General features: G+C 49.2%; 2 protein-coding genes and 1 long non-coding RNA gene across 11 annotated transcripts in view; all 3 read left to right on the top strand.

Moving 5' to 3' along the window:
• Positions 1-2,992, top strand: part of ATPAF1 (ATP synthase mitochondrial F1 complex assembly factor 1) — a 28,404-nt gene extending 25,412 nt beyond the window's left edge. For both annotated transcript variants that reach the window (XM_042951526.1, XM_042951525.1), the window contains one exon: positions 149-2,992. In XM_042951526.1, coding sequence (XP_042807460.1) covers positions 149-343 — 195 coding nt within the window. In that variant the 3' untranslated portion in view covers positions 344-2,992. The remainder of the gene's footprint in view (positions 1-148) is intronic.
• A 1,141-nt stretch (positions 2,993-4,133) lies between these two features.
• LOC122227251 lies at positions 4,134-7,226 on the top strand. Of its 3 annotated transcripts, XR_006205942.1 has the most exons (4): positions 4,134-4,355; positions 4,702-5,519; positions 6,643-6,743; positions 6,868-7,226. It is a non-coding gene; the product is annotated as an uncharacterized LOC122227251 (long non-coding RNA). The 3 variants fall into 3 exon arrangements; XR_006205941.1 differs by lacking the exon at positions 4,134-4,355 and having other exon boundaries at positions 4,375-5,455; XR_006205940.1 differs by lacking the exon at positions 4,134-4,355 and having other exon boundaries at positions 4,375-5,519.
• A 9,699-nt stretch (positions 7,227-16,925) lies between these two features.
• Positions 16,926-27,844, top strand: MOB3C (MOB kinase activator 3C). 6 transcript variants are annotated; one of them, XM_042951839.1, is made up of 5 exons: positions 16,926-17,065; positions 19,920-20,047; positions 20,344-20,812; positions 22,925-23,127; positions 23,443-27,844. In XM_042951839.1, the coding sequence occupies exons 3-5, from the start codon at positions 20,395-20,397 to the stop codon at positions 23,470-23,472; spliced, it is 651 nt and encodes a 216-aa protein (XP_042807773.1). In that variant the 5' UTR covers positions 16,926-17,065; positions 19,920-20,047; positions 20,344-20,394; the 3' UTR covers positions 23,473-27,844. The 6 variants fall into 6 exon arrangements, with proteins under 6 accessions (XP_042807773.1, XP_042807768.1, XP_042807771.1 ...); XM_042951834.1 differs by having other exon boundaries at positions 16,926-17,311; XM_042951837.1 differs by lacking the exon at positions 19,920-20,047.
• The last annotated feature ends 45 nt before the right edge of the window (positions 27,845-27,889 follow it).

Genomic DNA, 27,889 nt, shown 5'->3' with positions numbered 1-27,889 from the left:
CTAACAAAGACTTGGATGTCAAGGAGTCAGAGAAGCTTTCTGGAAGCAGTGACTCCTGGGTAAGGCCCCTCCACCTGCCACAGGACTCAGAGATAGAGCTTTATGGCCCTGTGCAGGGAAGGACCTCATTACTCTTTCTACCTTACAGAATGTTGCTGAGGCACAGTGCATTGCCAACCAAGTTCAGCTCTTCTATGCCACTGACCGGAAGGAGACCTACGAGTTAGTGGAGACCTTTAACTTCAGACCAAATGAATTCAAATATATGTCTGTCATCGCTGAATTGGAGCAAAGTGGACTTGGAGCAGAACTGAAATGTGCCCAGAACCAGGATAAGACTTAGAGCTGTAAGGATTGGCTTACAGCGTCTGCTCAGCCCTGGATAGTTTTCTGAAGCCCACCTTCCCCTTGAACTTTTAGAGCTTAACAGGTATAAGGAGCAGTCTCTAATGAGTTGACCTGTGTGCTTATTGCAAGAAGTAGTCATGGAGGTGAGCCCTTTTACTTGATATTCAGGAATGAAGGTAGCAGACATTGTGAGAATTATCTGCCAGCGTATTTAAGCTTTCCTTTTTAAGTGTTTGAGGTCATAACCAGAGAGAGCTAAGGATCCACAGGATGGTTGATTTGACTTTACACAGTGTAATAGTGCTATGCACCGTACAGCTCCCAAATGATTAGTTCCTCATATGTATAAACTTGTGACAGGGTAATAAGCTTGACGACCTGCTGTAGTTAGACGTGGGCTTTGCATACTCTTCCTGTGTGCCCCTTGGCTGACCAAAGGCGTAGCCCAAATATCCTGTTTAGAATCTAGAACAACCAGATATTGCTATCAGGATTAAGACTTAATGTACATGTCCCCAGAGTTGCCTTTAGTGTAGCTGGTTTGGAGGGTCTTGTAGATTTCAGGTGTAGTTAAATACACCAGTATGGTGCCTGCGTACTGTTAAACCATAGTTTGTGGTACCTCCTCCTCTAGAAGCTGTGTATTTGGAGGGGGGGGGAGTCAGTACAGTGTCAACAAATCAACACTTCTGTAAGGAAAGGATTGATCCAGATTTGCATGTTTTGCTTTGTTTGTTTTAAACAACTCTAAACCATGCCAGTATTAAATGAAAAAGTAGGTGGAAGCAAATGTTCCCAGATTGGGTGTGGGGAAAATGTAGCAATAAAATAAAGTCTGGCTTACAGTCTTTTTACACTAAACAGTGAAATCTAACCTCTGTGCTGCCCTTGGTGTCAGTGTGAATCAGTGGACTGATCAAAACCTATCTTTGGACTCAGCAGTTGCTTGAAACGCCAAATACAAGAAAGGAGCTCTCCAGCGCTGAAAACTCACATTTGGTTTGTAGTGTCATTGTTGTGGCTCCCAGCTCAGTGATAGAAGAGGGTGGTGGTTACACACCAGCCTTCTGAATCTGAGGTACCAGAGCCCCCCCAGTATTGTCATCGACCCCCTTTATTATGCCTTTCCTTTTCCTGATCTGATGTGCTCCAACTTTGCCGCTCCTGCCTGCAGTTTGCCTGTGTGACACTGAATTGGTAAGTGAGAATGTAACCAGGAGTTTTAGACTGTGTGTGTATATGTTCTTTATTATGGAAGATTGTTTATAGGTTGGGCCTGTCTCTAAGCTCTTGAGATGGGATTGGTCTTTCCATTGTTTTCTGAGCTGTGTCTGTTTTGTTGTACTTCTGAGTCTGTGTGTAGAAAGAGATCGTGTGTATTTAAGCTGAAAAAGCTGCTAGCCTTTCACAGTTTCTCTAAAGGTTGAGCTCTTTCCTAATGCAAATTCTGGATCTGCCTCTGTTCTGACAGTTCATTTTTTGAGAAACTTGAGTCTGGATGTTTCAAGTCCCAGGAATTTTTGACATCAGGTTGGAGTTGCTTTCATGGGTATCCAGCGATGTGTGCTTTTCCCTCTGGATGGACCCACTTCTTGGCCATAGTACATTTTTATAACACCTCCACCAGAGTGTGAGAAGAAATAAGATGATGGGAGAAGAAATAAGAATTAATTGGCTGCTCGTTCCTCCCAGCTTTGCTCTATATCCCCACTTGCCAGCAAAGAATGTATACATGGACAGTTATATTGGACATGGTCAAAATGCCATCTGGCTGTTCTTTATAACTTACCTGGCAAGATCTGGCAAAGAACCAAAAGAAAATTGTGACAGTCAGTAAATTTGTACCCTGGTGTGACATGATGTTACGGGAAGTGGACGAGTTTTAGAGTTAAGTGAATCTGGGCTCAGATGTCGTGTTGGGATTCATTAGCTCTGTAATGTTGAACAAATTATCTAAAGCCTTTGATTCTATTTCTCGATCTGTAAAATGTGGACCATAATAATATCTACCTCATAGGATTACTGTGAGAATTTAAACAGACTTACACGTAGACTACAGTAGAGCTTCATAAATGTCAATACCACTCTTTTCTCCTCCCCCTCCTGTCATTAAAGATCAAATCGGTGTTTCAGATGCGGAGATCATTCTTCATTCTGGTGTAAAGAGCAAACCTTATCTCACAAGTTCTCAAACTTTAAGTTGCAGTAGAATTACCTAGAGCACTTTAAAATGCAGATTCTCAGGTCCCCCACCCTGCTGAATCATAATCTTTTCAGAAGGTGCTGGGAATCTGCGTTTAAGATGTGCTCCAGATGACTGGGATGTAGGTAATTCACCAGTCACACTTTGAGAACCACTGCCTTATCTGTTCTTCACAAAAAAACCCCTCCCATTAGCCAGATCTTTCTTTCCTACTGACATTAACCTTAGGATTGGTTCCTTTGCTCTTGCCTCCCATAGTGGTCTCCCTTTCCGTACTTTAAAGTATAATTATTTATGTATGTATCTTTTTTTCCCCACTAGACTGTGAGCTCCTTGAGGGCCAGAGTTTATCTCCATTCCCAGTGCCAAGGACATGGCCTGGAACATAGATGATACTGAGTTGTTTGTTGAATAAATAAATAACATGGATTTTAGCCAAAACATGATCTTGTATGTGTACCTATATTTAAATACTCTGAATTTAAGTGAATCTCTCCACATCCACAGATTGGAACTTACTGAGTAGTAATATCTGCAAACCAAGAGGCCAGCTTCTACACAGTGTCTGTATCTCACCAGTCCGCTGGCATTACCACAGTGGGCTGTCTGCCCAGGACAATTCAGCAGGCACTCACAGAGCGCTTACTCCAACCGCCATGTAGGAAGATGAGTAGGATGGTCCCTGCCCTCAAGCTCTGTTCTGGCCGCAGCCTGAGTCTCTTTTCCCTCTGCCATTGTGCTTCACATCTGGCACCTGGTCTTAGTTCTTCTGCTTCTTTCTTCAACCAGTTTGGAAGCAGGAACCACATGTTCTGTTTTTTGTAGTCTCTACAACCCTGACCTTATTCAGTCTTGGAGGGGAGGTATAAATGCCCACCCCCAGTCATTTAATTTAGCATTGATTCAGCATCCGTTAATATTTCTTGAGCACCTATTGTATGCCAAGCACAGTTCTAGGAAACTGGGGAATACAACAGACAAGATAAATAAGGCCCCTGTTTTCATGGAGCTTATCTCCTTGTGGAGAAGACAAATGAATAAACCAGTAAGATTATTTCAAATACTGGTAGTGCTATGAAAATTAAAAAAAAAAAAAAATAGTGTGCTAGAATGCGGAGTGGAGGCAGTAACTTAGTGGTCAGGAGAGCCCACTCAGCAGAGGTGGTAGTTGATACATGAGTTGAGGATAAGTCCCAGGTAGAGAGAACAGCAAGTGCTGAGGACTTGAAGCAGGGTCAAGCTAAGCATGAGTGTTTCTGGGTGCAGCATATAGGCTCATTCCCTTGAGGAGCTCACAGTTCAGCAAGTGAGACACTGACATGAACAACTATAATATAAGGCCAGTGCCATCTCAGAAGAGGGGCAAGGAAGGCTAAAGAACACTGCTGGGTACTGTGGGGATGCACATCTTGCCAGATCATGGCACCCACCATGAAGCACTTATGCTTGTAATAGAGAATAAGAGGTAGACGATATCAAGGTCTCAAAGAGTATGTGCTCCATACAGAGAGGCCCGATGAGTTCAGAGCTGACCTCACAATATATACACGTTAGCAGTAACCACTAGCATAGATGACTGGAGGCTCACCACGTGCCAGTCGCTTTGTAAGCCCTCTGCATGGATTATCTCAATCCCTAGTTGGTGAGATGCTCTGCTGCTCTCTACACCAACCCTGTCCTCCCCTACTTCCAGCTCAGATAAGATGGCAGCCTCCCAGTTACCCCTAACCCCAGCTCCAGCAGCCAGCTCAGGCCCTGGGAAGTCATGGGTGGCTCTTGAATCAGCCCTTGCTCTGAGACACAGGTATGCCAATCTTCCTGCTGTCAACTAAAGAACAAAATGCATGCGTTAAACATTTCTGATTTCTCCAAACTTTATTTCAAAAGGCTTCGTGTTCTAAGGAGAACTTGCTTTGTGCTGCATGGAACACTCTGGTCTTGGCAATTCTAATGTGGCACGGTGGTGGCAGCATTTTTGTCCCTGTTCTGCTGAAGGAGAGGCTTAGGGCACAGAAAGGGAAGAGGTGGCTTAAAGGTCATTGCCTGCATCAGGAGCCAAGCCAGGAATAGAAAGTGACTGTCCAGGTCCCAGACTAAATGGTGTCGTTGGTAACGTCCACTGAGCAGGCTCATATCCCTCACATTCACAGGGCTACCTCTGAACTCTCTGGACCTCAGGAACTAGAAGGGCTGCAAGAAAAATTGGTTTGAAGCATTATGAAGCCTCCCGGGCTCCCTAGAGCTTTCAGAACCAAGGCCCTTTGGATCAGCTCACAGGACACAGGAGCTTCAGGATCTGGTCAACTTCTCCAGGCTCATCTTGTGCTAGACCCCCACCCACTGCCTTAGCTCCAGACATTCTGGATGACCAGCAGTTCCTTGAATACACTGTGCTCTTCTTACCACTGTTCTGGTCTTTTTAGATACTTTTGCCTGCCTCAACTGCCCATTTCCCCTTCATCAAGTTAATTCGTCTATGTCTTTCAAAACTCCACTTAAGCATCCAGAGCCTTCCCTGACATCTGCCCCCCTCCCTGCTGCCCATTATGTGCTCCTCTGTGACTCCCCGGCATTTTGTGCTCCACATTTACAAGGCTGTCTCTCCCATAGACTGGATGCTTTTCGGAGACAGGGATCACATCTTATTGGACATTATCTTCCCATGAAGCCTAGCACAGAGAGAGAAAATACCCAGCGAATGTTGAATAAATTCCTCTTGGATGACTGCTCAGCTCAGACCACCTGTGTCTATAAACATCCCTTGCACAATGAGATCTAGCCCTGGCAAACACACTGTGATTATGTCCCAGCCCCAGGCAGCGGGCATTTTGCTTGCTCTTATTATGGACGCTGCACATAGAAAACAAAACCATGGGGCCATCAGAGGAGGCAACCAGCTTCAGGGTATGTAAGCAGGAAGAACTGAGAGACAATGTCCAAACTTTTGGAGCAAGACAATTATTTTAAGGTACCAGCACAGCATGTTCAAGCTCCTGTCTTGGCTTACCAAATTTTATTTATTTATTTTTAATGTTTTTATTTATTTTTGAGACAGAGAGAAACAGAGCATGAGCAGGGGAGGGGCAGAGAGAGGGGGAGACACAGAATCTGAAGCAGGCTCCAGGCTCTGAGTTGTCAGCACAGAGCCCGATGCGGGGCTCGAACTCACAGAGTGTGAGATCATGACCTGAGCTGAAGTCGGATGCTTAACCGACTGCCACCCAGGCACCCCAAGGCTTACCAAATTTTAACATTAAAAACAATCTTAGCCCGGGGTACCTTGGTGGCTCAGTCAGTTAAGCTCCCAACATTTGGTTTCCACTCAGGTCATGATCTTAGGTTTGTGGGATTGAGTCCCACGTCGGGCTCTATGCTGACAGCACAGAGCCTGCTTGGGATTCCCTCTCCCCTCTCTCTCTGCCCCTCCCCTTCTCGCTCTCTCAAAATAAACATAAAAATAAATAAATAAAAGGATCTTAGGGGTGCCAGGATGGCTCATTCAGTTGAGCATGTGACTTTTGATATTGGCTCAGGTCATGATTTCAAGGTTTGTGGGATCAAGCCCCACATCAGGCTCTGGACTGAGAGCATGGAGTCTGCTTGGGATTCTGCCTCTCCCTCTCTCTCCCTCTCTCTCTCTCTCAAAATAAAAAAAGAAAAGAAATTAATTAAAAGGATCTTAGAGGGGCACCTGGGTGACTCAGTTGGTTAAGCATCTGCCTCATGCTCTCAGCTCAGGTCTTGATCTCAGGGTTGTGAGTTCAAGCCCTGCATTGGCCTTCAGGCTGGGCATGGAGCCTAAGATAGATAGATAATTGGTAGACAGATGAGAGAGAGTGAGAGAGAGAGAGAGAGAGAGGATCTTAGAGACTGTCCAGTTGCTAGTTTTCAACTGTGCTTCAGGAAATGCCAACAGTTCCTTAGAGGTGGGAATCCTGGGAGCCTGGTCCTTACCCCAAACTCAACCTGAGAAGCAGTGTTGTATTTACTGGACTTCGCCTAAGCTGTCATTTGAAGAAACAGTTCCCAAGAAAGGCTGAAAAACCGTGGTCTAGTTTAACCTCTCGCCATGACGACAACTCTCTCTACAGCATCTCCTAGCCACTGGGCAACTGTTTGAAAACTTCCAGGGTCTGGGAGCTGTCCACCCTGCTAGCTGACGTGAGCCCTGCTGAAACAGCTCTGAGTGATGGTAAGTTCTTCCCCAACCAGCACTGAGACCTAGCCACCCCTCACTCCTGTCATCTTGCTGGGCTTCTTTCTGCCCACCATAGCTGAGCCTCCCAGCAAACTCTGTTCACTTTTCTACCTCACAGCCTCTCCTGCTGGGATATGACAACAGCTCTCAAGTTGCCTGGCACCCTCTGCTGCAGATTAAGCTGCCTTCTGTCTTTCCTGAGATGACTGAAAACCCTAGCCCCTGCTTATGGAAAGACTGCCTCACCACTGGGGCCTGGAGCTGAGCCTAAGGTCACCTACTGGGATGACCAGAGTGGATTTAGGGTGACGGTCCTTCAGGAGTTGTCATGGCCCACCTGGCAGTCATCTCCTCACACTGCCACTCACTGAGGTCACCTTAGTAACCCCTCCACCTTGCCCTTTTCTCACGTCCCCACTCCCACCCTCGACTATCTCCCCACAATCAGCTGTCAAACATGGCTCTTCCTACCTGGAACTCTTGACTTCGAGGCTTCTACACGTATCCTGATTTCATGTCACCTGGCTGGTTTCCATCACAGTGTTCCCATCACATCTTGACTTGAACCTTGACGCTTGCCCAGAAGTTGTCTCCCTCTCAACAGATGTGATACTCACTTTTCCTCAGCCTTCTATATCTGCCATGGCAGTTATCAGAGATAAGTGGTACCCCCTCAAGCATTTCATTTAACCACTGCCCCCCCCCAAAAAAAAAAAAAACCCTTGCCTTGGTTTGAAACATCACTGCTGCATCATTTGGACTCTTGGGATCCACTGTGATCCCCAGATTACTTTTGCTAGTGTTGTTATGGGGAGACAGCATCATAGATGTTAAGAATTAGGTGTAAATTAGAATCCCAGGTCTGCCTTTGGACAAGTTACCCAACTTCTCTGAGTCTTTGTATTCTCATCTGTAAATTAAAAAAAAAAAAAAAAAAGTATTATCTCAAAAGAAAAGGATTAAATGAGATAGCATATGTAGAGTGTTTAGCTCTATGCTTCACACATAATAAAAGTGCAGCAAAATCATAGCTGCTAGATTAAATACTTCATTTTTTCAAGGCAGACATCTCCACATGGAGGAGATGGGATCTTCCACTTTTAGAACACAGATCTACTTCTAGAATATGGACCTACTTCTAAACACAAGTTTCTATTGTGCTATTTCTCCTGCACTATGTTTTCATTTCAAGAAATTCTTTTCTATGAATATAAAGAGACTTGAGCAATAGTTATCAGGTCAGAGAGCATGGCAGTAGGAATTTGGGGCTCTCAAGGCTGGATTCACAAACTGGCTGGTAGGAGCCAGGAGGGGAAGACTGGGTTAAGCCCAGACCAAAGTATACAGGTTGGAATGAGCACTATTTATCTGTCCTGATGATCAGTGCCCATACCTAGGACAGGGGAGAGAGTGGTAGGGGCAGGCAAATAAACCCAGCACCTAGGAGCTGACATCTGGGTCAGGAGCCAGTTGACACTTGGAGTTTCAGGCCAAGGTGTGGGGCCTGCCTGATTATTTGTAGATGGCTTATCGGAGACCAAATTCTTCCAGATTATAGAACTCTGCTTACTTAGCTCATTAGATTTAACAGTTTGACAGCTTTTAAGAGGCCTAAAGCGTATAATTTTCCCACCTGGTTGGGCATCAAAAACACCTAAAGAACTTGTCAAAGATGTTGATTCTTGGGCCCCACCACTAAAATATGGATTCTTTTGGTCTGAGGTGAGGCCTGGGAAACTATTTAAAAAATAAATCTCCAGGTAAGTTTACAGTTCAGCCTGGTTTGGGAACCCCTGCAATAAAGTAGTGATTATACACCTGAAAGAAAGGGCCCCAGACCAGGCAACATGACTTTCCCAATGTCACACAGGGTGTTGGTAGCAACATTCCTTCTATCTCTTTGTAGCAAATTTTCTCTGCACCTTGGTGCCAGGCAACCCAACTGTAACTATCTGAAAAACAATGGTTGGGCTTATTGTCTGCTTCTAGGAAAGATTTCTGGGGTGAGACTGGCTATTCCTAGCAAGTCCCAGGGAAGGACTTTGAAGGACAACAGAGGAAAGCAGAGGCCTTCCCAGACTCTTGGAGTCCAGATGGCTTCCTTGTATGATTTTGAGAGCTGAGATTTCCCCAGCTTGTGACCCCTGGAGCCAAATACTGGATTATCTGTTGCGCTGGATTATCTGTGCCTGGACCCTGCAGCTGTACAGAGAATTGTGTGTTGCCTGTGTAGGCTGAAGCTCTCTATCCATCCTGTGCATATTTGCTCTTGCCTGTGGTGAGGGAGCAGAGGGGGATGATGTATGGTAGCTGGGCAGGCATGGGGGATGGATGAGAACTCAGCTACAGAGCTTGCTGGGGGACTCACACCCCATTGGAGCTGGGATTGATTGGCTGGAACTTTCTCGCCCTTCTCAGTTTGTCTCAGAGCCAGCAGCCTGCACTGTGTCCTCTGGGCACCCCTGTGGAGAGGGGATTGCTTTCAAGGTCACGGAAGCTCTGGGTATCTCAGTGGTGGTCTACCATATACCTTCTTCCCAGAGGCAGAGACCCTCCACTCAAGTGACCCTCAGATAGCCTTCTTTTCCTGAACCCCTTCTCTCTGTATCTTGTCTCCTTTTTGTGTCTTTCTCTTTTTTCCCCTTCTACCTGCAGCTCACCTTAATGACTTTCTCTCCTGGGTGCTATATCTGTAGAATGTGTGGAATATGACCTGTGCCGGCAGATTTTGCAAGGGTCTCAAAAGAGTGAGTGAGAAATCTAAGGTGGTGTCAAGGTTACTGAGGATGGTGGGTGAACTTAATGCTGTTAATACTCTAACATGGATCCAGGCACAAATGTCTGTGCTATCATCTACTTTCCCAGGAGACCGTTTTTAGAAAAGTGTCTAGCTCCCTTCCAAGCCAATTTGTTCTCTCCCTGATTTACCAGTGGGTCATATGAGGTAGCTCTTAAACAGTACATGTGCTAAACACTCATGTGTGGGACGGGGTAGACCCATGACTGGAGTTAGGAGGCTGGGTCCCAGCTCCACCATTTTCAGGCTGTGGCTCTTGGCCAAGTCATTTCGAAAACCTTTTGGAGCCATTGCTTGCCTCCCAGGTTTGTCACAGGACTCAAAAACGACCAGAGAGGTGAAAGCACTTTGTAAACCAAAAAGTTCCTTACAACTGTCAGTTGTTGCTACAGGGTTCCAAGGAGAGAGTAACATAAGGAACAGCCCACTTTTCAGGGTTTACTGTCCAAAGGGGAAGACAATCTCCTGGGCTTCACCAGGAAGTCCTGAGAACTTTCTGCAAAGCACTAAGAACTTTCTGTGCCAAGGGCTCCCCCGTGAGGAGGATTGGTTCCAGGCAGCTGGTGTGATGAAAGAAGACTCCCTGGAAGAGGAGAGCGAACTCTTATCTCCCTTAGCCTGGGGCAAAGCTGCACACCTTAAGCTGTTTCTTGAAAGAAACCCTAAATGCAGCCCCGTGGGGAGCTGGGTAACAACTGTGGAAGTCACGGGCTGTACTTGCTGTGGAATTCAGACTCCACAGGGTGCAGTGTGAGTCCTAGAAGCAGGGCCCCACCCACTGCCTGAACAGCTGCTTTCTGGCTGGGAGGAGCAGTTTTCCCACCTCCAGGAAATGAAGCTAAGATGGGACCTAGTGGTCCTCCCAGAGAGAGCTGTAGGGCAGAGCGTGGGGTGTCATCCTAACATGCCCACTGCCTTCTTCCCCCTGAGCATAACCTCTTTCTCTCTTGCCCACTCCTTCTTCTCTCCCTCTGGAGGGAAGGACAATTCACAGCTCTAGAAAGACAAACCTGTCTCCCTCCCAGGGCTGATGAGAGGAAGAAATGAGAAAATGCATCTCAAGCACAGGTATATAAAAAGCTCACTGAATGGCTTTTTTGTCATTATTTATCTTTGGGCCCATCCCCTTCACTCCCTGTGCCTCATGTTTCCCATTTACTCTGAGGAAGTTAGACCAAGTGATGATAGTCAAGGACTTTCCCCTTTAAGAGCAGATCTCTTTTGGTTGCATGTAATGATCTTCTGTAGCCTCAGGTTTTTGTTTTCCTTTTTGTTTTAAGTAAGCTCCGTGCCCAGAGTAAGGCTTGAACTCACACACCGGAAATCAAGAGTCCCATGCACTACTGACTGAACCAGCCAGGCACCTTAGTGTAGCCTCAGTTTTATGAGCTGTGGAATGGGACACCTGGACCGGGTAGAAAATCCTCACAAGACTGAGGCTTTTGTCAGCACCCACACAGCAAGGGCAAATACAGCATGTCTGCCAAATGCAGTGCCTGACATCCAATGAGTCCTCAGTAAATACTATGGAATGAATGAATAAATGAACAAATGAATGCAGTGGGTATACTGTTTTCACTCCACCGTGCTGTCTCTGTAAGACGTTTACACTAATTTACTACTATCATTACTAGAAGACAGCACCCCGGGCCTCTGGGAGGGCCTCCAGCTTGACTCTGCCCCACAAGTAAAACAGGGAACAGGAAGCGGTTGTCTTAGTCTGTCCAGGCTGCTGTAACAGAATGCCATAGACTGGTTGGCTTAAAAACAACAGAAAGTTATTTTTCACAGTTCTGGAGGCTGGGAAGCCCAAAGTCAAGGCATTCACAGCTTCAGAGTCTTGTGAGGACCTGCTTCCTGGATCACAGATGGCCATCTTTTTGCTGTGTCCTCACATGGGAGAAGAGGCAAGGGTATTCTCTGGGGTCTCTTTTGCAAGGACACTAATCTCATTCCTGAGGGACTCTCCCCTCATATCGTCCTCACCTCCCAAAGGCCCCACCTCCAAATACCATCACACTGGTGATTAGGTTTCAACATATGAATTTGACGGGGTGATATAAGCATTCAATCTGTAGCACAGGTTCTCAAACCTTAGTCTTCTGAATAAATATCCCTGGGTAGCTTGCTAAATAGCAGATTCCTGGCCCCACCCCAGAGGTACTGAAACAGAATCTCTATGAGAGAGGCCTAGAAATCTGCCCTTGTGTGGTTCCTTTTTAAAACTTATTGTTAATAAGTTTACTCAATTATTGTTAATAAGTAAATACTTATTATTTAAATAAGTAATAATTATTGTGTAATTTAATTGTTGATAAGTTTACCTATTACTGTTTATGAGTTTTGGGGTGCCTGGCTGGCTCATTCAGTTGAGTAGTTGAGCGTCTGACTATGTTGGCTCAGGTCATGATCCCAAGGTTGTGGGATGCAGCCCAGCATCAGGCTGCATGCTGGGCATAGAGCCTGCTTAAGAGTCTCTCTCTCTCCCTCTTCTCCTATCCCCCGACTCATGCACTCTCTTTCTCTCTCTAAAATAAAAAAAAAAAAAAAAAAATTAAATATATTGCCATTAATAATTTTCAACTTACTGTTGAAATATTAAAATGTATACAAAAGTAGAGCCAATAGTATAACAAACCCCAAGTCCCTATGACTCAGCATAAAAAATTTTTAACACATGACAATCTGGTTTCATATCTACCCTCACCTACTTTCCCTCCAAATCCTAGACATCAGATTGTTTCATCCTTACATTCTTTTGTTTATATTTCTAAAAGACAAGTACTTACCAAAAAAATCCTAAAATAACAATAATTCCGTAATATTATCAAAAGTAAGTCATTCAAATTTCCTAATTATTTCATAAATATTTTTACAGTTGATTTGTTCAAATCAGGATCCAAAGATCCACAACTTGCAACTGATATGTCTTTTAGTCAGTGTTTAAAAAAATATTTTTTTAATAATCTTGGACTCACATGGAAGTTGCAAAAATGACACAGAGCTCCTGTGTACCCTTTCCCCGGCTTCCCTCAGTGCATTTAGTAATGATCACAACCAGGAAACTGACATTTAAAACTACAAACTTTATTTGGATTTCACCAAATATACTCATTTTTCTTTTTTTTTTCTTTTTTTGAGAGAGAGGAGGGGCAGAGGGAAAGAGAGAATCTTAAGCAGAGGCATAAGAGCATAGAGCCCATGCAGAGCCGGATGCAGGGCTCGAACTCATGAACTGTGAGGTCATAACCTGAAGCCAATGTCAAGAGTCAGACACTTAACTGACTGAGACACCCAGACATCCCCAAATGCACTCATTTTTCATTTTTTTCTTTTGTATATAGTTCTGTGAATTTTTATAACATGCATAGGTTTGTGGAACCACAATTAAGACACAGACCTGTGACCCAGAGAAAGTCCCATATGCTATGTCTTTATAGTCACACTCTCCTCCCCACCTCTAACTCCTGGCAACCACTGATCTATCATGAGTAGAGTGGGACAGAACTTCCTATGCAGGCTTTGTAGCAGGCTCTATGGAAGGCTGAGCCTGGGACACTGGTGAACCTGCCCCTGCCCCTGCCCCGGCCCAACACACACACACACACACACACACACACACACACACACACACACACATATACTGTCACCTCCGCTGGGAACTAACCCAAGTGGTTGGAGGGTATGCACCTAGGGGAGGGGGCAATGCCCACCAGGGCCAAGTTGGGGGTCAGGTCAGAGGGCTGTGAAATTGTCCTAAGGCCCATATGCACACAACTATACCTCTCACTCCAAGGGTGGGTGGGGAGCCTGGAGGGAGGAGCACCTTGGAGCACAACCAGGCTGTGTGACTGGACAGTTCTGGGTGTTTCATACTGCCTGGGTCTCTGCCCCTGCATTCCAGGACCACAAGGACAAGAGCAAACCCTCTTCTACACAAAAGCCTGCCGGATGCTTGAAGGCAGCACCCCCCGCCCCAAAAGACTGGCTTTCTGCAGTTTACAAAGATTATTGCATCTGACCCTCGCAGCTCTTGTTTTGTTGTTTCTATTTTACAGAAGGGGAAATCAACTCAGAAAGAATAAATGCATTGTCCAAAGTCACACAGAATTTTAATGTAAATCCTTTTCTACCTTGTCTTCCCCTGTCACATTCCCTTGAAACTTATCTTCCTCAAGCTAAAGGAAATCTAAACTCAATTCCTCTTAACTGCCATGACAGTATCCTTCACTTTTTTCTCCAAGTGCCAGGATGGACGACTCAGGATGACAGAGCCTGCCTTCTGGGCAGGGAGGGGCAGAAGCTGAAATAGAAATTTTTCCTTTGGAGAATGAGGGGAAGGTGGGCCCCATCTGGCTATAGGCCAGATACCTGGTGGGGAGAGCTGGAGAGTACCGTCACCCATTCTGGGGGGAGTGTGGAAATGAGGGGGTGCTTTCTATAGGAGGGGCTGTGGAGTCCCCAGGGAAAGGTCACTCTGTATCAGCAGAGTCACTGGGTACAGGCCTACAGGCCTATGGGGAGGGGGGGCAGGCAGGAGCAGGAAGTTGGTCCTGATAAGGGATTTGAAATGGTGTGGGTGGAAGATACTCTTGTGGCACAAATGGGGAAGTAGACTTTCCCAGACACACACACAGAGGAGCAGAGACTTCCACAGATACACAGGTACCCAGGTCTGGACACAACATGGCTGCCACTTGGAGCTCTCATAGAGGAGTCGTGTGCCCAGGCTGTGCAGTAGAAGAGGGTACATCCTCAACTGGGTCCTTGATGGCTCCCACCAAGCTTCAGAGACAAGGCCTTATTTGAGCCACAAACACTCAGGACACAGTGGGATGGACCAGTGTCTGTCCCATAGGGTTACAACATGCCATCAGAGAGGGTAGGAGCAACCCAAGGTCACACAGCTAATGTGTGTAAAGCCTCGACCTTGTTCTCCAAGGTCTGGGTCTGGAAGAACACAGTCTCTCTAGCCCAGACTGAGAGCCATAAGAAGGAGATACAGGTGTTTGAGGAACCTGGGTTATCTCTGGCTTCTCCCAACCCTTCCACCTGCCAGCCTGTCAGTTTGTATTGAGGCAGATGCCAGGGAGCCCTGTGGATGAGCTGGGAACTTTTGAAGTTCCTTCAGAATGGATCATTTATATTTCCCACAACATACGATTCTGTGCTTTTCACTCTTTACCAGGCAAACTCCTGCCCATCCTATAAAACTCAGCTCAGAGGTACAACAAATAACCATGTAGAAAACCACAGAGGGAGTCACATCACATTCCAAAGAATCTTACAGACCATGATCTCCAACCACAATGCAATATAATTAGAAGTCAACAAGAAAAATATAAACCTCCCATAGGCTGAGAAACTAAAATCGTACTTCTAAATCATCCATGAGTTAAAGAGGAAATGACAATGAAATTTCAAAATATTTAGAACTGAATGATAAGGAAAGCACAAGCGGTTTCTATTTCCTCTGTGGAGTCACAGTCCCTGGGCCCATGTGCCAAGCATTTAACTTCTATTGCCTCTCCAGCCACACTCTGCATCCTCCTCCCTCCAGCTTTAGGCCCTGGAAGGCCCACCTCAATGGGCTGTATAGAGGTTCCCTTGTCCAGGCTTTGGGTAGGATTTTCCCCCAGACCTTTGCACTATGATTGCTCTGAGCTGGGTATGTCCATCGAGCTTAGGCCACAGCTCCAGTCAGTAGCCCCCTCCTCATAGTTCCCACTTTTACCACTCCCTCCTAGCACCCCTGCAGCTTGGGGGTGACAGCTTCAGCCTAGGGTAGATAGCAAAGGGCTGCTCTTGCTAGCCCTTCAGTGATATGTCATCCCTGTGGTTTCCCTACACATTAACTACACCTCTAAATAGTGCCTCCTTTAAACTCTCCTTAAAGTGCCCAATTTGAGTGTTCCATGTGCTTCCTGCAGATAACCGCGCTCTTACAAAGGGCTTGCCATCAGTCCATAACCGTGTTCTCACTTCTGGATGACTGAGCTCTGGCCTTGTGTTAGCTCTGAGTGTTGGACCTACTGCTGACTTGTAAGCACCTGAGGTCAGCCACTGGGTCAGCTTCATCACCTGATCCCAGGCTCTCAGTGCACAGTCGTGCTCAGTAAAGGTATTGATTAGGATATCAAACAAATGAAGGACTAGATTAGAATTCCTTCTGCATACGCTAGAGCATGTGATTGTTTGCTTATAGGGGATTTGGGGAAGAGTGAAGACTCAGACATCATATAAAAAAAAAAAGAACTTTAGACTGGGCAAAAATAAGTGCTTCACAAAAGAATGAATCCTCAGTTCTAGGAGCTGGGATTCTTAAGGATCCAGTCTGTTCTCATGCCATCAAGCAAGCAGAAGATCCAGACACAAGAGGAACCCAGTGATCTGTGCAATGGTAAATGCCTACCTCCTGCTGCCAGCTCCCCCTACCCCACACCTGCTCATCTTCTGCACCCCTCCAGAGTGACTTCTGTAGCCCGTATCTCTGCCTTGGCCCTCCCACCCTAGAAGGCCTCCAACCTTCCCTTCCATCCCAGGAGAGTCAGCCAACTGGTCTCTGGGCCTGGGCACCACGGCCCAAGTCCCCAAGTCCGCCCAAGTCGTGGTATGGGATATCTGCCTGCCCTCAGGGGAGGAACCTAAGCTGAAAAGTAGAGAGAGCAGATCAGGTCTTAAAGGTTTGGATTTGGTTGGAAGAAATGAGGTAAAGAAGATACTTCAAACTGGGAAGAGCTGGAACAAAGGTCTTGTGGGGGAAATGGGGTGACTTTGAGGAGTGAGGAGAATCTGCCCAGCCTGAGCAAAGCTTCCAGGCATGATCGCGGGGGGGGGGGGGGGGGGGGGGGGGGGGGGGCGGGGAAGGGGCGGTGTAAGCCTGTTATCTGAGCATTGTCCTTTCAGTGCTGGGTGAGGGACTCAGCTTGTGTTTACCAAAGCATTTATTCACTCAGCAAATGGGCATTAATTAAGTGCCAGCTATGTGCCAGGCACCATGCCAGGAACCGAGGGTATGAGAGCGGATAGGGCAGACCCGATCCTGATTGAGCTCAGGGACAGTGGAACACAGGAAACCACCATTACCTAGCAGCTCCTTGTTTCTGCTCCACACACAAGCTGGGCCTGTCCCCATTTTACAGTTGAGGAAGCGGAGGCTGCCTCTGTGGCAGAAGTCCAAGGGGACTCGGCCAGGGCCAGCTGCTCAGTCCGTCCTTTGCCCAGCGGGAAGCTGGGAGCACGATTCGGACTTCCCGGAAAGGCGGGCGTGCGTCTGTGCACTGGGAGGGGGTCCCCTTTCCCCGCCCCTTCCCCGCCCGGCGGCCGCGGCGCTTCGGGCCGGGAGGGCGGGGGCGGAGCTGGCGTCGCCGCGGGGGCGGAGGGCGACCGCGGCCCGGCGGGGCGGGCGGGTCGGTGGACAGGCGAGAGAACCGGCCCAGCCGGAGAACGGGAGGAGGACGCGACCCAGCGTGTTGGGGATGTGACCCTGCGGCCAGAGAGGAGGACCGAGGCGGTCCCCGTGAGTGAGCTCCCGCGCCCCCGCCGCGCGCACGGCCCAGCCTCGCTGCCACTTTCATTTCTTCGGCTGTCCCGGCGTGGCCTCGACCGGAGGCGACGTCCGCCCCAAGGCAGGCTGGCCGCAGGCGCTCGGTCCGGGGTCCGAGGCTCAGAGCTGTGAAAGTCGGGGTTGGGGGTGGCGGTGTTTGAGGGGGGCGTGTCTTCGGGAGCGGAAACGTCAGGCCTGCGCCTCTGGGTCCTAAGACAGGTCTGTCCCGGCAGCTGGGCGAGGGGGTCAGGGGGGTTCAGGGGGAGGGCAAGGGGTGGGCGAGGGTGACCGGGCGCGGTGGGAAGAGCGTGGAGTCCCGCCCCTACCTTTCTCTTGGATCTCTGACCTCAGGGCGCCCCCGCACACCCATCCTACAGCCGTAGGCTGCATTCTGGGTTCAAACTGGGTCCAGCCCCTGTCCAAGATCCTGGGCCAGGTCAGAGTAGTGACAGGTGTGGCTCTGGCAGGGGGGTGGTAAATGTCAAGAACAGACAGGACCATTCTGTGGTCCTTTGGGAAGCCCACCCAGATGCCCACCCAGGGAGTGAGTCATCACTGGGCACTTTAGGAGTGATGGACACAGAGAATTAGCAGCAGGGACTGAGAGGCAGAAATGGCCATGATTCAGGGAAGGGACAGAGGTTCTGTGAGGGATGGAAACTCAGCAAGGGCATGGGAGTGGGAAGTGAAGAGACAAGGGGTGTGTATAGATTCCCTCCCTCCCCTTCCTGAAGTTTACTTACATTTTCTTGGGGAAAGACCCAGATCTTGACATTCTACAACCAGAAGATGGGAGTCTAGCTCACTGTCAGGTCACTTAAGGTGTTGTGGGGGCAAGGGGGAGGTTCAGCATGTTGGGGGATAGGAATTAGGTTCATCTAATTGGTGGGAATATGCTTCTCCTCTCCCCCCACTCCCCTCCTTTCTCTCCCTCCACTCCCCTCATTTCCCCTTACCTCCACCAGACCAGTGACCAGCCAGTACAAGAAAATGGTCCTTTACTCATTGTCATGGGCTGCGCCCCACCTTATCCTGGGGTCCAATTCAATCATTAGAGATCCCCTGCCAGAAACTTGCTTTGTGAATGGTGGCTCCTCAGAAAGAGGACCTCCGTTTCCCCATCTGTGCAAGAAGTGGGTTGGTCGGTTGATTTTTCAGGGCTCTTTCAACTCTATAGTTCTTGATTGTAAGGTTTCCTTAAAGCCTGAGCATCAGCTATGTGCCCTGACTTAGGCTGGGGTGGGGGTGGGGCAACAATGGCCAAAGGGCAGCTTCCACCTGAGGAGAAAGGCTTCTGGGTTTAGTAGAGAGGGCTGTGGGAGGAGGTAGCATTCAACCTGGTCATGTGTAGTCAGAGAGACCAGTGGAAGAAAAACATGGGGGCAGGAGGGTGGGGGATCAGGAAACAGCCCTGGGTGGCTGGTGGAGGGAAGTGGGCAGGAAAGGTGGGGTGAGATGATGAATGCTCAGGTGGTAGTCTATTGGTAACTGTCAGTAAAGGGGGCTGTGCAAAGGAGGAGAACCAGGAACCCCGCCTAATTGCAGTAGGAATGATTTTTGGAAGCACCTGCCACAAGCAGAGTTTAGAATGCAGGTGGCATGTGAAGGGTGGAAATCTCCTCTGGGATCAGGAAGTTCAGGAGCCACACTGGGGACTTCTTTGGGTAGAAGTCAAGGATAAGGAAATGGGTGAGATGACTTTCCACATCTTCAAGGGGTTTTTTCAAGAGGACAAGATCCTGCTGGGAGATCTGCCCCTCCTGTCCATACCACCTGTCATTTTCTTGACCATCCCCATCCTGGCCTGCCTGTTATGGGTCCAAGAAAGAATCCTTGTTCCAAATTTCTCCACTAGCCTGACTTGTTGCCTAACCTGATACCTCCCCCAATTGTCACCTTGTTCCTGTCCTCATTCCTCCATTCTTCCCAGCATTATTAGAGACGTGAGACAGGAAGGTGCTTCATATCAGCTCTGAGGTTAAGGCGAGGCTTTGTTTGTGGCTGTGTTCAGCCTCAGTCTAGGGCTAGAGTCAGGACTCAAATTGACCAGGGTCAGGGCCAGGTCAGAGGTCAGCCCAGAGCCACAGCTCAGTGCTTAGCTTACACTCAGGCTTAGCCCTCAGTCTGTGGCTAAATTCCATTCTCAGCAGGTACCTGGGTCTGATTTTCCCAAGAGCTCACACATGCACAGCGTAGGTGAGGTGACTACCACACCAGTCCCAGAAACCTAGTCTGTATCTGAGTGACCCAGGATGTTGCATGGGTGAGACTCATGCCTGCTACGGGGATCACCCAGCCATGGAAAAGCTGAGACTAGAACCCAGGACCCCTGTCTGCCTCCAAGCCTGCTGTTCCAAACTCTGTTCTGAGTCTGGGATGCCTCCATTTAAGAGGCAAAACAAATTTGTCTGAATTCTAGATAGGCCCAGCTGGGTAGATCTGACTATATTCCCCTACTTTCCGGTGCCAGGCACATAGTAGGTGCTCACCGAGCTTGTACTGTCAGGTGCAGGAGGAGCCGGCAGCTTGTTCAGTTTTGGGTCTGGAGGAGGCTGGCTTGGTAGGGAGGGATCTCTAGCCACTGTTGGAGGAAGTGGTACCCATCTGGACCTGCCACCTCCCCCTCTCCTCTAGTGCCGGCAGCCACACTCAGAGGCCACCAGCTGGCCACATGAGGTCCCTTTCCTCTTTTGGAGGTAATAAAAGGAAAGTACATTTTTGGTAGAAAAGTCCCTCCCGCTCCCTGGGAATCCCCGGTGGCCGGATGGACTCGGGATATCCCAGAGGAAGCTGAAGGCGGGGCCTTGCTCCCTACCCCAACCCCCAGCACAATACAGCCAGCCTCTCCCACGCTGCACCACCTGGTCCACAGGGCACCCCTGAGGTCATCTCATCCAGGCCCCTGCCTCCTGGAGGGCCTGCAGGAAGCCTCTGCCACCTCTCTAATAGTCAACAGTAAGTCTGATGAGCACCTGTTTGGAGCCCAGGCCCAGACCTCTGTGAGATGCAGTGAAAGGGGAGAGGTAGCAAAATGAGATGGGGGGGCTGTGGGTGCTTGGCAGGGGGAGCAAGGGTAGCTTGGAAATAGGGCAGGGGCCCTGGACTTAGGGGATGAGGAAGACTTAGACTCCAGGCAAAGGCTGAGGTGGGCCAAAAGCTGAGAGTGAGAGGGAAATGATGTGTTGGGAAGTCAAAGCCCTTTTGGCGAGGACCTCACCACCATGCTCTCTCCGTGCCCTTGGCCCTGGCAGGGCAGCCACAGGTCCTGCCCCTGGACACCTTGCCCTCAGCCCCGCCTGGCCATGGCACTGTGCCTGAAGCAGGTGTTCGCCAAGGACAAGACATTCCGGCCTCGGAAGCGCTTCGAACCAGGCACACAGCGCTTCGAGCTGTACAAGAAGGCACAGGCATCACTCAAGTCAGGCCTGGACCTGCGCACTGTGGTGAGGCTGCCACCAGGAGAGAACATCGACGACTGGATCGCCGTGCACGTGGTAGACTTCTTCAATCGCATCAACCTCATCTATGGCACCATGGCTGAGCGCTGCAGTGAAACTAGCTGCCCGGTCATGGCCGGAGGGCCCCGCTATGAGTACCGCTGGCAGGACGAGCGCCAGTATAGGCGGCCTGCCAAGCTCTCAGCGCCGCGCTACATGGCCTTGCTCATGGACTGGATTGAGGGCCTCATCAATGACGAGGACGTCTTTCCCACTCGTGTTGGTGAGTGCCACCTGGCAGGCAAATCAGGCCTGGCCAGGGAGGGAAGGAGCCACAAGAGGCCATTCTACAGATGAGGCATTTAGTTTGACACAGCAATTCCGTAAGGGGTGGCGGGGGGGGGGCATGATTTTCATCCCTATTTTGTAGAAGAGGAAACAGCCTCAGAGAGGTTAAGTGTCTGTTCAAAATCAGGCATCTTGACCTAGGACTACGTGGTTCTGTTTGGGACCCTTATCTGAGGCTTAAGTGTCCTTCCAGGAACCACCCTGGCAAGACCACTATGATTCTCAGAACCTTCTAGAACAGATGTCTCTAGGTGCTCCTAACAGGTCACCTTGCCTTGGCTGACTGACTTGCAACCTCCTGGGAGCTCCCTCTGACTCCCTGCTCCAGGAAAGGGAAAGGGGTGGGGATTGGGAAGGCCAGATTGTATCTCTACCTCAGGGGGCTCAGAGGGCAGAATTTTCCCTTGTCAGGCCCAAGCCAAGGGGCCTTTTCTTATCTCAGCTGGGCAGCCTGGGCCCGTGAGGGTGGGGAGAGGAGATGAGTGAAGTCACACTGGCCCTGCTTCCCCACCCAAGGGCAGCAATAGCGGGTGTCAGCCCAGGAGCTGAGCAGGCATGACACCGTATTCATCACAGCAGCCCCACCCCCACCTGGCCTCCCGTTCCTCCACATCAAGGCTGTAGGAATCAGAGATGGGTTGGGCAGGGTGGTCAAGCCCAGAGGGGAGATGTCTGAATACTGAGAGAGGCTGGGCGCTGAGTCACGATTCAGTGCTCACAGCCCCTCCCCAGCTGGGGGCCTGCCATTTCCTGCACCATCATGCCCAACAGTGGGCATCTGCATTTCACATAGGAGGAACTGAGGCCAACAGAGGCAGTGCACTGAATCAGGAGGGATTCAGAAGTGCAGCTCAGGTCTCTTAAGACCCAGGGCCCCAAGTCTAGATGGGCAGGACAAGTCTGAGGAATATGGGCTGGGCCTAGTAGGGCTCACAGGGAGGCAGGGCTTAACCCCACCTGAGAGCAGTGAGGACCAGTATGGAGCAGGGTGGACCAGTGTGGGCCTGTGTCTGGGCTCTTATTCTCTTGTAGCCTCTTCTAACTCAGGACTGTGAGCCCCAGGTATCTGTACCTTAACCCTGGGGATGACTCTGCCACAGCAGAGAAGATGGCATTGCCACCAAGATCTCTACCCTGAGTGTGAGGGGCTGTGCAGAAATTGTGTCTTTTTCACAGGTACCGGGCTTCCCTCAGGCAGGTGCTGTGGCATTTATCTCTGCAGGTCACAGCAGTGCAGTGCCAACAGCATTTAATCCTGCCTTCAGTCTGTCTAATCAAGAAGCATGGCCTTGGGCAAGTGGCTTCATTGTCGTGTGTCACCACCACACACTTCTACTTTATCATATCTATAAGGGCTATGGTACCCATTACCATATGAAGCAAAAGGTGAGGAGGGCCCAGCACAGAACTTGGCTCAAAGATGGAAGGTTCTTTGTAAGTGTTATTGAATAGTTGAAGGAATGAGAGATATCTGAACTAGTTCTTGAGGATTTTGTAGTTCTTGGGATTGGGGATCTGGGACCTGCTGTGTGAATGTTATGAAAAGGAAGGGTTGGGGTGGGGCTGGAGAAGGAGGTCAGGATCAGATCATGAAAGTCCTTGAGCAGGCACCATGCTGTGCAGTTAGAACTTAATCCCAAAGACCAATGTTTTTAAAAATGGACCCTAGATGTTGATAAACTCGCCTTGGAATTGTAACCCAGGTGTCACAGGACAGCACCTGCAGACACACATATTTCTGTGGAGAATTTGAACATAACTTTCATCATAGCCAAAGAACGGTTGGTCAGTGACCCAAACACAGTTGCAGAGTCCTGCTCAGGGTGATGGGAAAATGTGGGAGATGATTTGTATTTCAGCAAGGGAGGGGCACAGTGAGATTTGTGCTTTGTTCAAAAGGGAAGTGGGGAGAAAGTGGACCATGGTCTCTCTCTGTCCCTTGCAGGGAAGTGGCCATCCTAGGCCTGGAATGGGGAGGGCAGGGTTGGGCAGTGTTTCATCACCAGGATGCTGATCCCCACCACTTCTGCCCATCCCCACCCCCTAGGAGTTCCCTTCCCCAAGAACTTCCAGCAGGTCTGCACCAAGATCCTGACCCGCCTCTTCCGTGTCTTTGTCCACGTCTACATTCACCACTTTGACAGCATCCTCAGCATGGGGGCTGAGGCACATGTCAACACCTGCTATAAACACTTCTACTATTTCATCCGCGAGTTCAGCCTGGTGGACCAGCGGGAGCTAGAGCCACTGGTAAGGCCCCTGTTGCCCTCTCCAACCAAGGCTAGCCTCAGAATTTTCAGATCCAAAGGCTATCTACTTCAAGAAAATCTAATACCCAAGTGGATAGATTAGAAGAAGGCAATTCATTTAGCAGCGGATTCTGTTCTTTAATAGAGAATTCATTCAAGTCTCAGTTTACAGACTTAAGTCTATAGTCTGGAGTTGGGAGTGGGGGCAGGAAGGGGCCAGGTTCAGGCAGAAGAACAGCCAGGCCCTATAGTTTGGGAAGGGGCTGCCTCGTAGGTTGAGCTCTGACTCATCCCTTTCCGCCTTATGTCTCTGCAGAGGGAGATGACAGAGCGGATCTGTCACTGAACCCAGGTCTGGAGTTGTTGACTGTCAGATGGACCATGTGAACACAGAGTGTCTGGAGAGAGAACCCTCAGTAGTCTGGTAGCAGAGAAATCTGAAGTGCCTGGGACTCTTCCACACACACAAAGCCCCTGAACTTGTGGTTCTCAGGAGTCTGCCCACATGCCCCTTGACTGCTTATGAATGGAGAAGGGGAGAGCTTAAAAGTGGTCACACAGAAGGAAAAAAGGAGCTACATCTCCACATGAAGTTTAGGGGTGGGATTGGCTAGGTTTCTGCTCCAATACTTGACCCTTCCATGGTGGTTCCCTTGCCTATTTGGGGAATGTGGATGTGGTTGAGTGATAGCAAGAAAGGTACTAGAGAGTGAGCAATCTATGTGAGTGAATACAGATGACTCTGAGTGTGTGTGAGTGTATGTGTGTGTGTATGTGGTTTTCACTGTGGGGTGTCTCTATAAGAACTAGCTGCTTTAGATCCTCCCTGGCACATAGTAGGCCCTCCATTAATGTTAGGTAAATGGATGAATGGAAGGAAGGAGGGAAGGAAGAAGGAAGTTAATAGGGATTGGGACCACCAGACCACGACCACTGTAGGAGTGATGACAGGTCAGCGTCCCCACTCTGACCATGTGTAAAAGTGCACAAAATGTGATTGTAGATGTAGCTCTATATTTTAACCTTTAGGCTACCGTCTTCCATAAGCATGAGTTCTGGGGAGCTATAGGGAGGTAAGGAGGGGGTCTTGCCCTAGATACCTACACCCCTGGCCCACCACAGACACATGTTCTGATTTGCTCAGCCAAAGATACCCAGGAACTATCATTTCACTCATCCCTCTGCCTCCAGGAAAGCCTGATTATAGACAGCCTCTTGAGGGCTGGGGTTGATCCCTTATATCCACAAAGGTCCTCTGGTCCCTAAACTGGAAATCATATACTCCAATCTAGCTCCCAGAATCTGTAGACTTGGCTCTCAGGATCTGAAGCCCAACACAAAATAATCCTCCAGCCCAAGGAGCCAGTGGAACTTGAATTGGGGAACTCCAGAGTCTTTTCTCCCATCCCAGGACACTGAAGATGTGTTGCTAGTGAATGGACTCTTCTAGGCTTGGAAAGCCCCCATTCTGCAAGGACCTGCCTCCTTCCCAACCATCCCCGAGACAGTCCAGCTGGTTGGATAGCTATCCACAGAGAAACTGTTGATTTGACACTCCATTACTCAGCACCGCCATGCCTAGCCCTGTGCCCAGATCCACAGGTGGGGAAACTGAAGCAGAAACGGGGCCCTCCCCTCCAAGAGCCTCTACACTGGGAGGCCAGGATGGACAGCCACGAAGGGCCTGAGGATTATCCAGTCTCACAGAATCATCTGTGTACCTAGGAGGAAACGGAAGCCCTGAGGAAAGGAGGGAGAAACTGTCCAAGGCCTCATAGCAAGGCTTTTATGGAGTTGGAGTAGAAACCAGGGGTCCTGACTCCACCTCAGGGCCTGTGGATTGCTACATAGGGAGGTGAGATGCATGTGGAAAGATGGTCTGACAGCCCCTCTCTAGGGCACAACTGTTCCTGCTTTGAGCAAAGACTTCTAGTGAATGCCAGAGTGCCCCACTGCCTCTCAGGTTGGCTGGGGCTGTCTGCTGAGCCAAGCCTCCAAAGTCATGCCCCTCTCAGTGGTCCAGAAGCTGCCTGATCTCTGGGGAAGTGTATGAGGCTCCTGAGGCCAGCCAGCTGGACCTGAGACAGCTGTCTCTGGAGAAGTTCCCAGGGGAAACACTGACCCAGCAGCTTTGCTGGAGGCTCTGGGTTGGGGTGGGGTCCAGGGATCAGAGATTCCCTCAGGGAGGACTGAGGACTGGAAGATGGGTTCTAGGCCGTGGCCAGTGCTGACTGCAGAGGGGTTGGGGAGACGGGAAATCTATTTTTGTGAAACAGAGGGAAGACTTTATTATTGTTATTTTTGGTAAAATAAAGGAGACAAACTAAAGCGGCACTGGTGGGAAGCTGTGGTCTGGATGCCACATGGCTCCTGGGTAGGCTGTGGAGGGAGCCGGGCCAGAATGGGGAAGGGAAGGCTCTTTGTCCTGAGATCCCAGGCCATGGGGAGGGCTGGCTGGTGTGGTCACGTCTGGCCTAGCTCTACAGGGTGGAGACACTAAGGGTTTCCCAGGGTTCTGGGAATTCTGGACCCAGAATTCTGGCCTAGTCTAGGACTCTCAGAGTAGGGAGGGTTGGCTCTTGACTTTGGGGAATTCAGTCTCTTGGGAGTCTTTCCTTGTTTCAGCTCAGGTTCCCTGGCATGGCTATTCTCACCCCACCCCTTAATCTGTGTGGCTTATTGGAGCTAGTGGGTTAAGGGACAGGGCAGAAATATAGTGCTACAGTCCCCAATCACAGCAGAGGAAGCCCTTCTCGGGAAAAGGCTGTTTGTTGGGTGCTGGCCAGAGCTCAAAGTTGGGGTGGCAAGACATGGGGCTGACTCCTGAGCTTATTCCCAAGGAGACAATTTGTTTTGGTCTTGCTGCCATTCCACTGTCCCTTACCCACCAGCTGCCCACACAAGAGCAGAAAACAGCTTGTTCTTAAGAGTTAGCAAAGGGCTACCTACAGCTCTTTCCTCTCCCTAAGAAGGAGACAGCCTGGCTTTGTGCAGTGACTCTCCTGGGAGGCAGAGACCTGGGGTCCAGGCCCAGCCCAGCCCCTGAGGTACAGTGGTGGGCCTCTTTTCCCCTCTAGACCTCAATTTCCCAGTCTGTTTCATGACCAGGTGTGGGAGTGAGTGACTGACTTATCTCTGAGCTCCTTCATTACTCACAGTCTGTGGATCATTCACAATCAACAATAACAGCTAATACTCTGTGTCAGGTGCAATTCTAGATGTGTAACATACAATAGCTTACCAAATCAGGTTTGTCTTTGGCTATCTGCCTGGCTTGGCTCCCTTCCTGGTGCCCAGTATCCCTGCTTTCACTGCTCTAGGAGCTGGAGGCCCAGCCCAGCATTCTAAAAGGTAGCTCTGTTTGCACACTTCCTGTGACAGGTACCCACTACCTCCTCAATGACTGGATAGCTCAGACTCTTAGAAAGTTCAGGCTCCGGGCTCGTAGTTATTTTGAAATACACCATGGCAGAGAAGGTAAATTTATCTCAGAACTGTGTGGCTAAGGCCTGCACTTTACATGAGAATGTCTGAATACATCAGGAAGACATCACAAAACTGCTCTGAGAAATTCAGACAGGGATGCTCAGAGAAGACTGGACAGAGGTAGAGAGAAAGGAGGATACAGAAGAGAGAGCTGGTGCCTCAGCAAGACAGAGGCTAGAGCCCCCACCTCCACCCCATAGGGCAAAACTTGGCAGGAGGGGTTCCTGAGAGAGGCATGTGTTGGGGGTAGAAGGGCAGTTCGGTTGGGCAGCCACTGCAGAAGGCTTTGTTTTCCTGCTTGTTCAAAATCCATAAAAATACTTAGAGCAGGGAATGAGGAAGCCAGCCACTCTGCATCTTGGGGCAGAGCTTCCACCTTTGAGTAAAGGATGCCCCCCACCCCACCCTTGGCCCTGAAGAACACTGTAGCTTCTTTTTTGAGGTTTCTGCTGCCATTCCTACTCTCCCACCCCCAAGAGCTGTATGTAGTGTGGGGTGAAGGGAGCCACAGTATGGCTGGAGCTCCACCTGATTTGGGGGAGCCCTCCTGGAGCCCTTCTTTGAGCCCCCCAGAGCCATCATCTAATATTACCTGAACTTGGTCACCATGTGCATAGAGACATAGCAGTTTTAAGAACCTGGATTGGAACATAGGCCTGAGCAACTCAGGACCAGTTGGCTATTTAGATATTCAGGGAACAGGCCAGCGTGGCCTCTGAGGACATGTAGCTTGAGTGGGCCTGGAAGGTTATGGGTGGGGAGAGGTCAGGATATACAGGGGCCTCAGGTTGGACTGAGGGATTCTGTAAGTGACTCAACACAGAAGCGTGGGAGAAGGTTCCCCTCTCCAGCCTTCATCCAGACTGGGAAATCTAGCAAAGCCCTGAATGTTCTCTCATGTTCCAGACCTTCTTCCATCATACAGGTGAGAACACTGAGCTCAAAAGGAGAAAGGAATAAACATTGTCAGAATGGTGGGAGATAGAAGTCTAAGAGGCTCTACCTCATCAGACCCACACAACAATCCTGAGACAGATATGGAAGGGATGTTTACTTCCATTTCACCACGGAGGAAACACATTCAGAGTCAGGACCTGAATTAAACCCAAGTCAGCACTCATTCCCTCATTACACTTGCAGCCTAGGGAAGGGCTGGGGGTTAACATATTAATTTAAATGCACTTGGTTTTCGCCAAGAGATTAACTAAAAAAATTCTTTTTTTAATGTTTACTTATTTTTGAGGGGAGGAAGGGGCAGAGAGAGATGGAGACACAGA

The sequence above is a fragment of the Panthera leo genome, chromosome C1, assembly GCF_018350215.1.
Source record: "Panthera leo isolate Ple1 chromosome C1, P.leo_Ple1_pat1.1, whole genome shotgun sequence".
NCBI classification, from domain to species: domain Eukaryota; kingdom Metazoa; phylum Chordata; class Mammalia; order Carnivora; family Felidae; genus Panthera; species Panthera leo.
This window is presented reverse-complemented; position numbering and strand designations above follow the sequence as displayed.

What these genes read in the sequence shown, in the direction of transcription:
- MOB3C (XM_042951837.1), top strand. Translation starts at nt 20,395, where the DNA reads ATGGCACTGTGCCTGAAGCAGGTGTTCGCCAAGGACAAGACATTCCGG. An exon ending in CGTCTTTCCCACTCGTGTTG is followed by an intron (nt 20,813 to 22,924) that starts GTGAGTGCCACC and finishes CCCACCCCCTAG; the next exon opens with GAGTTCCCTTCCCCAAGAAC. An exon ending in AGCGGGAGCTAGAGCCACTG is followed by an intron (nt 23,128 to 23,442) that starts GTAAGGCCCCTG and finishes ATGTCTCTGCAG; the next exon opens with AGGGAGATGACAGAGCGGAT.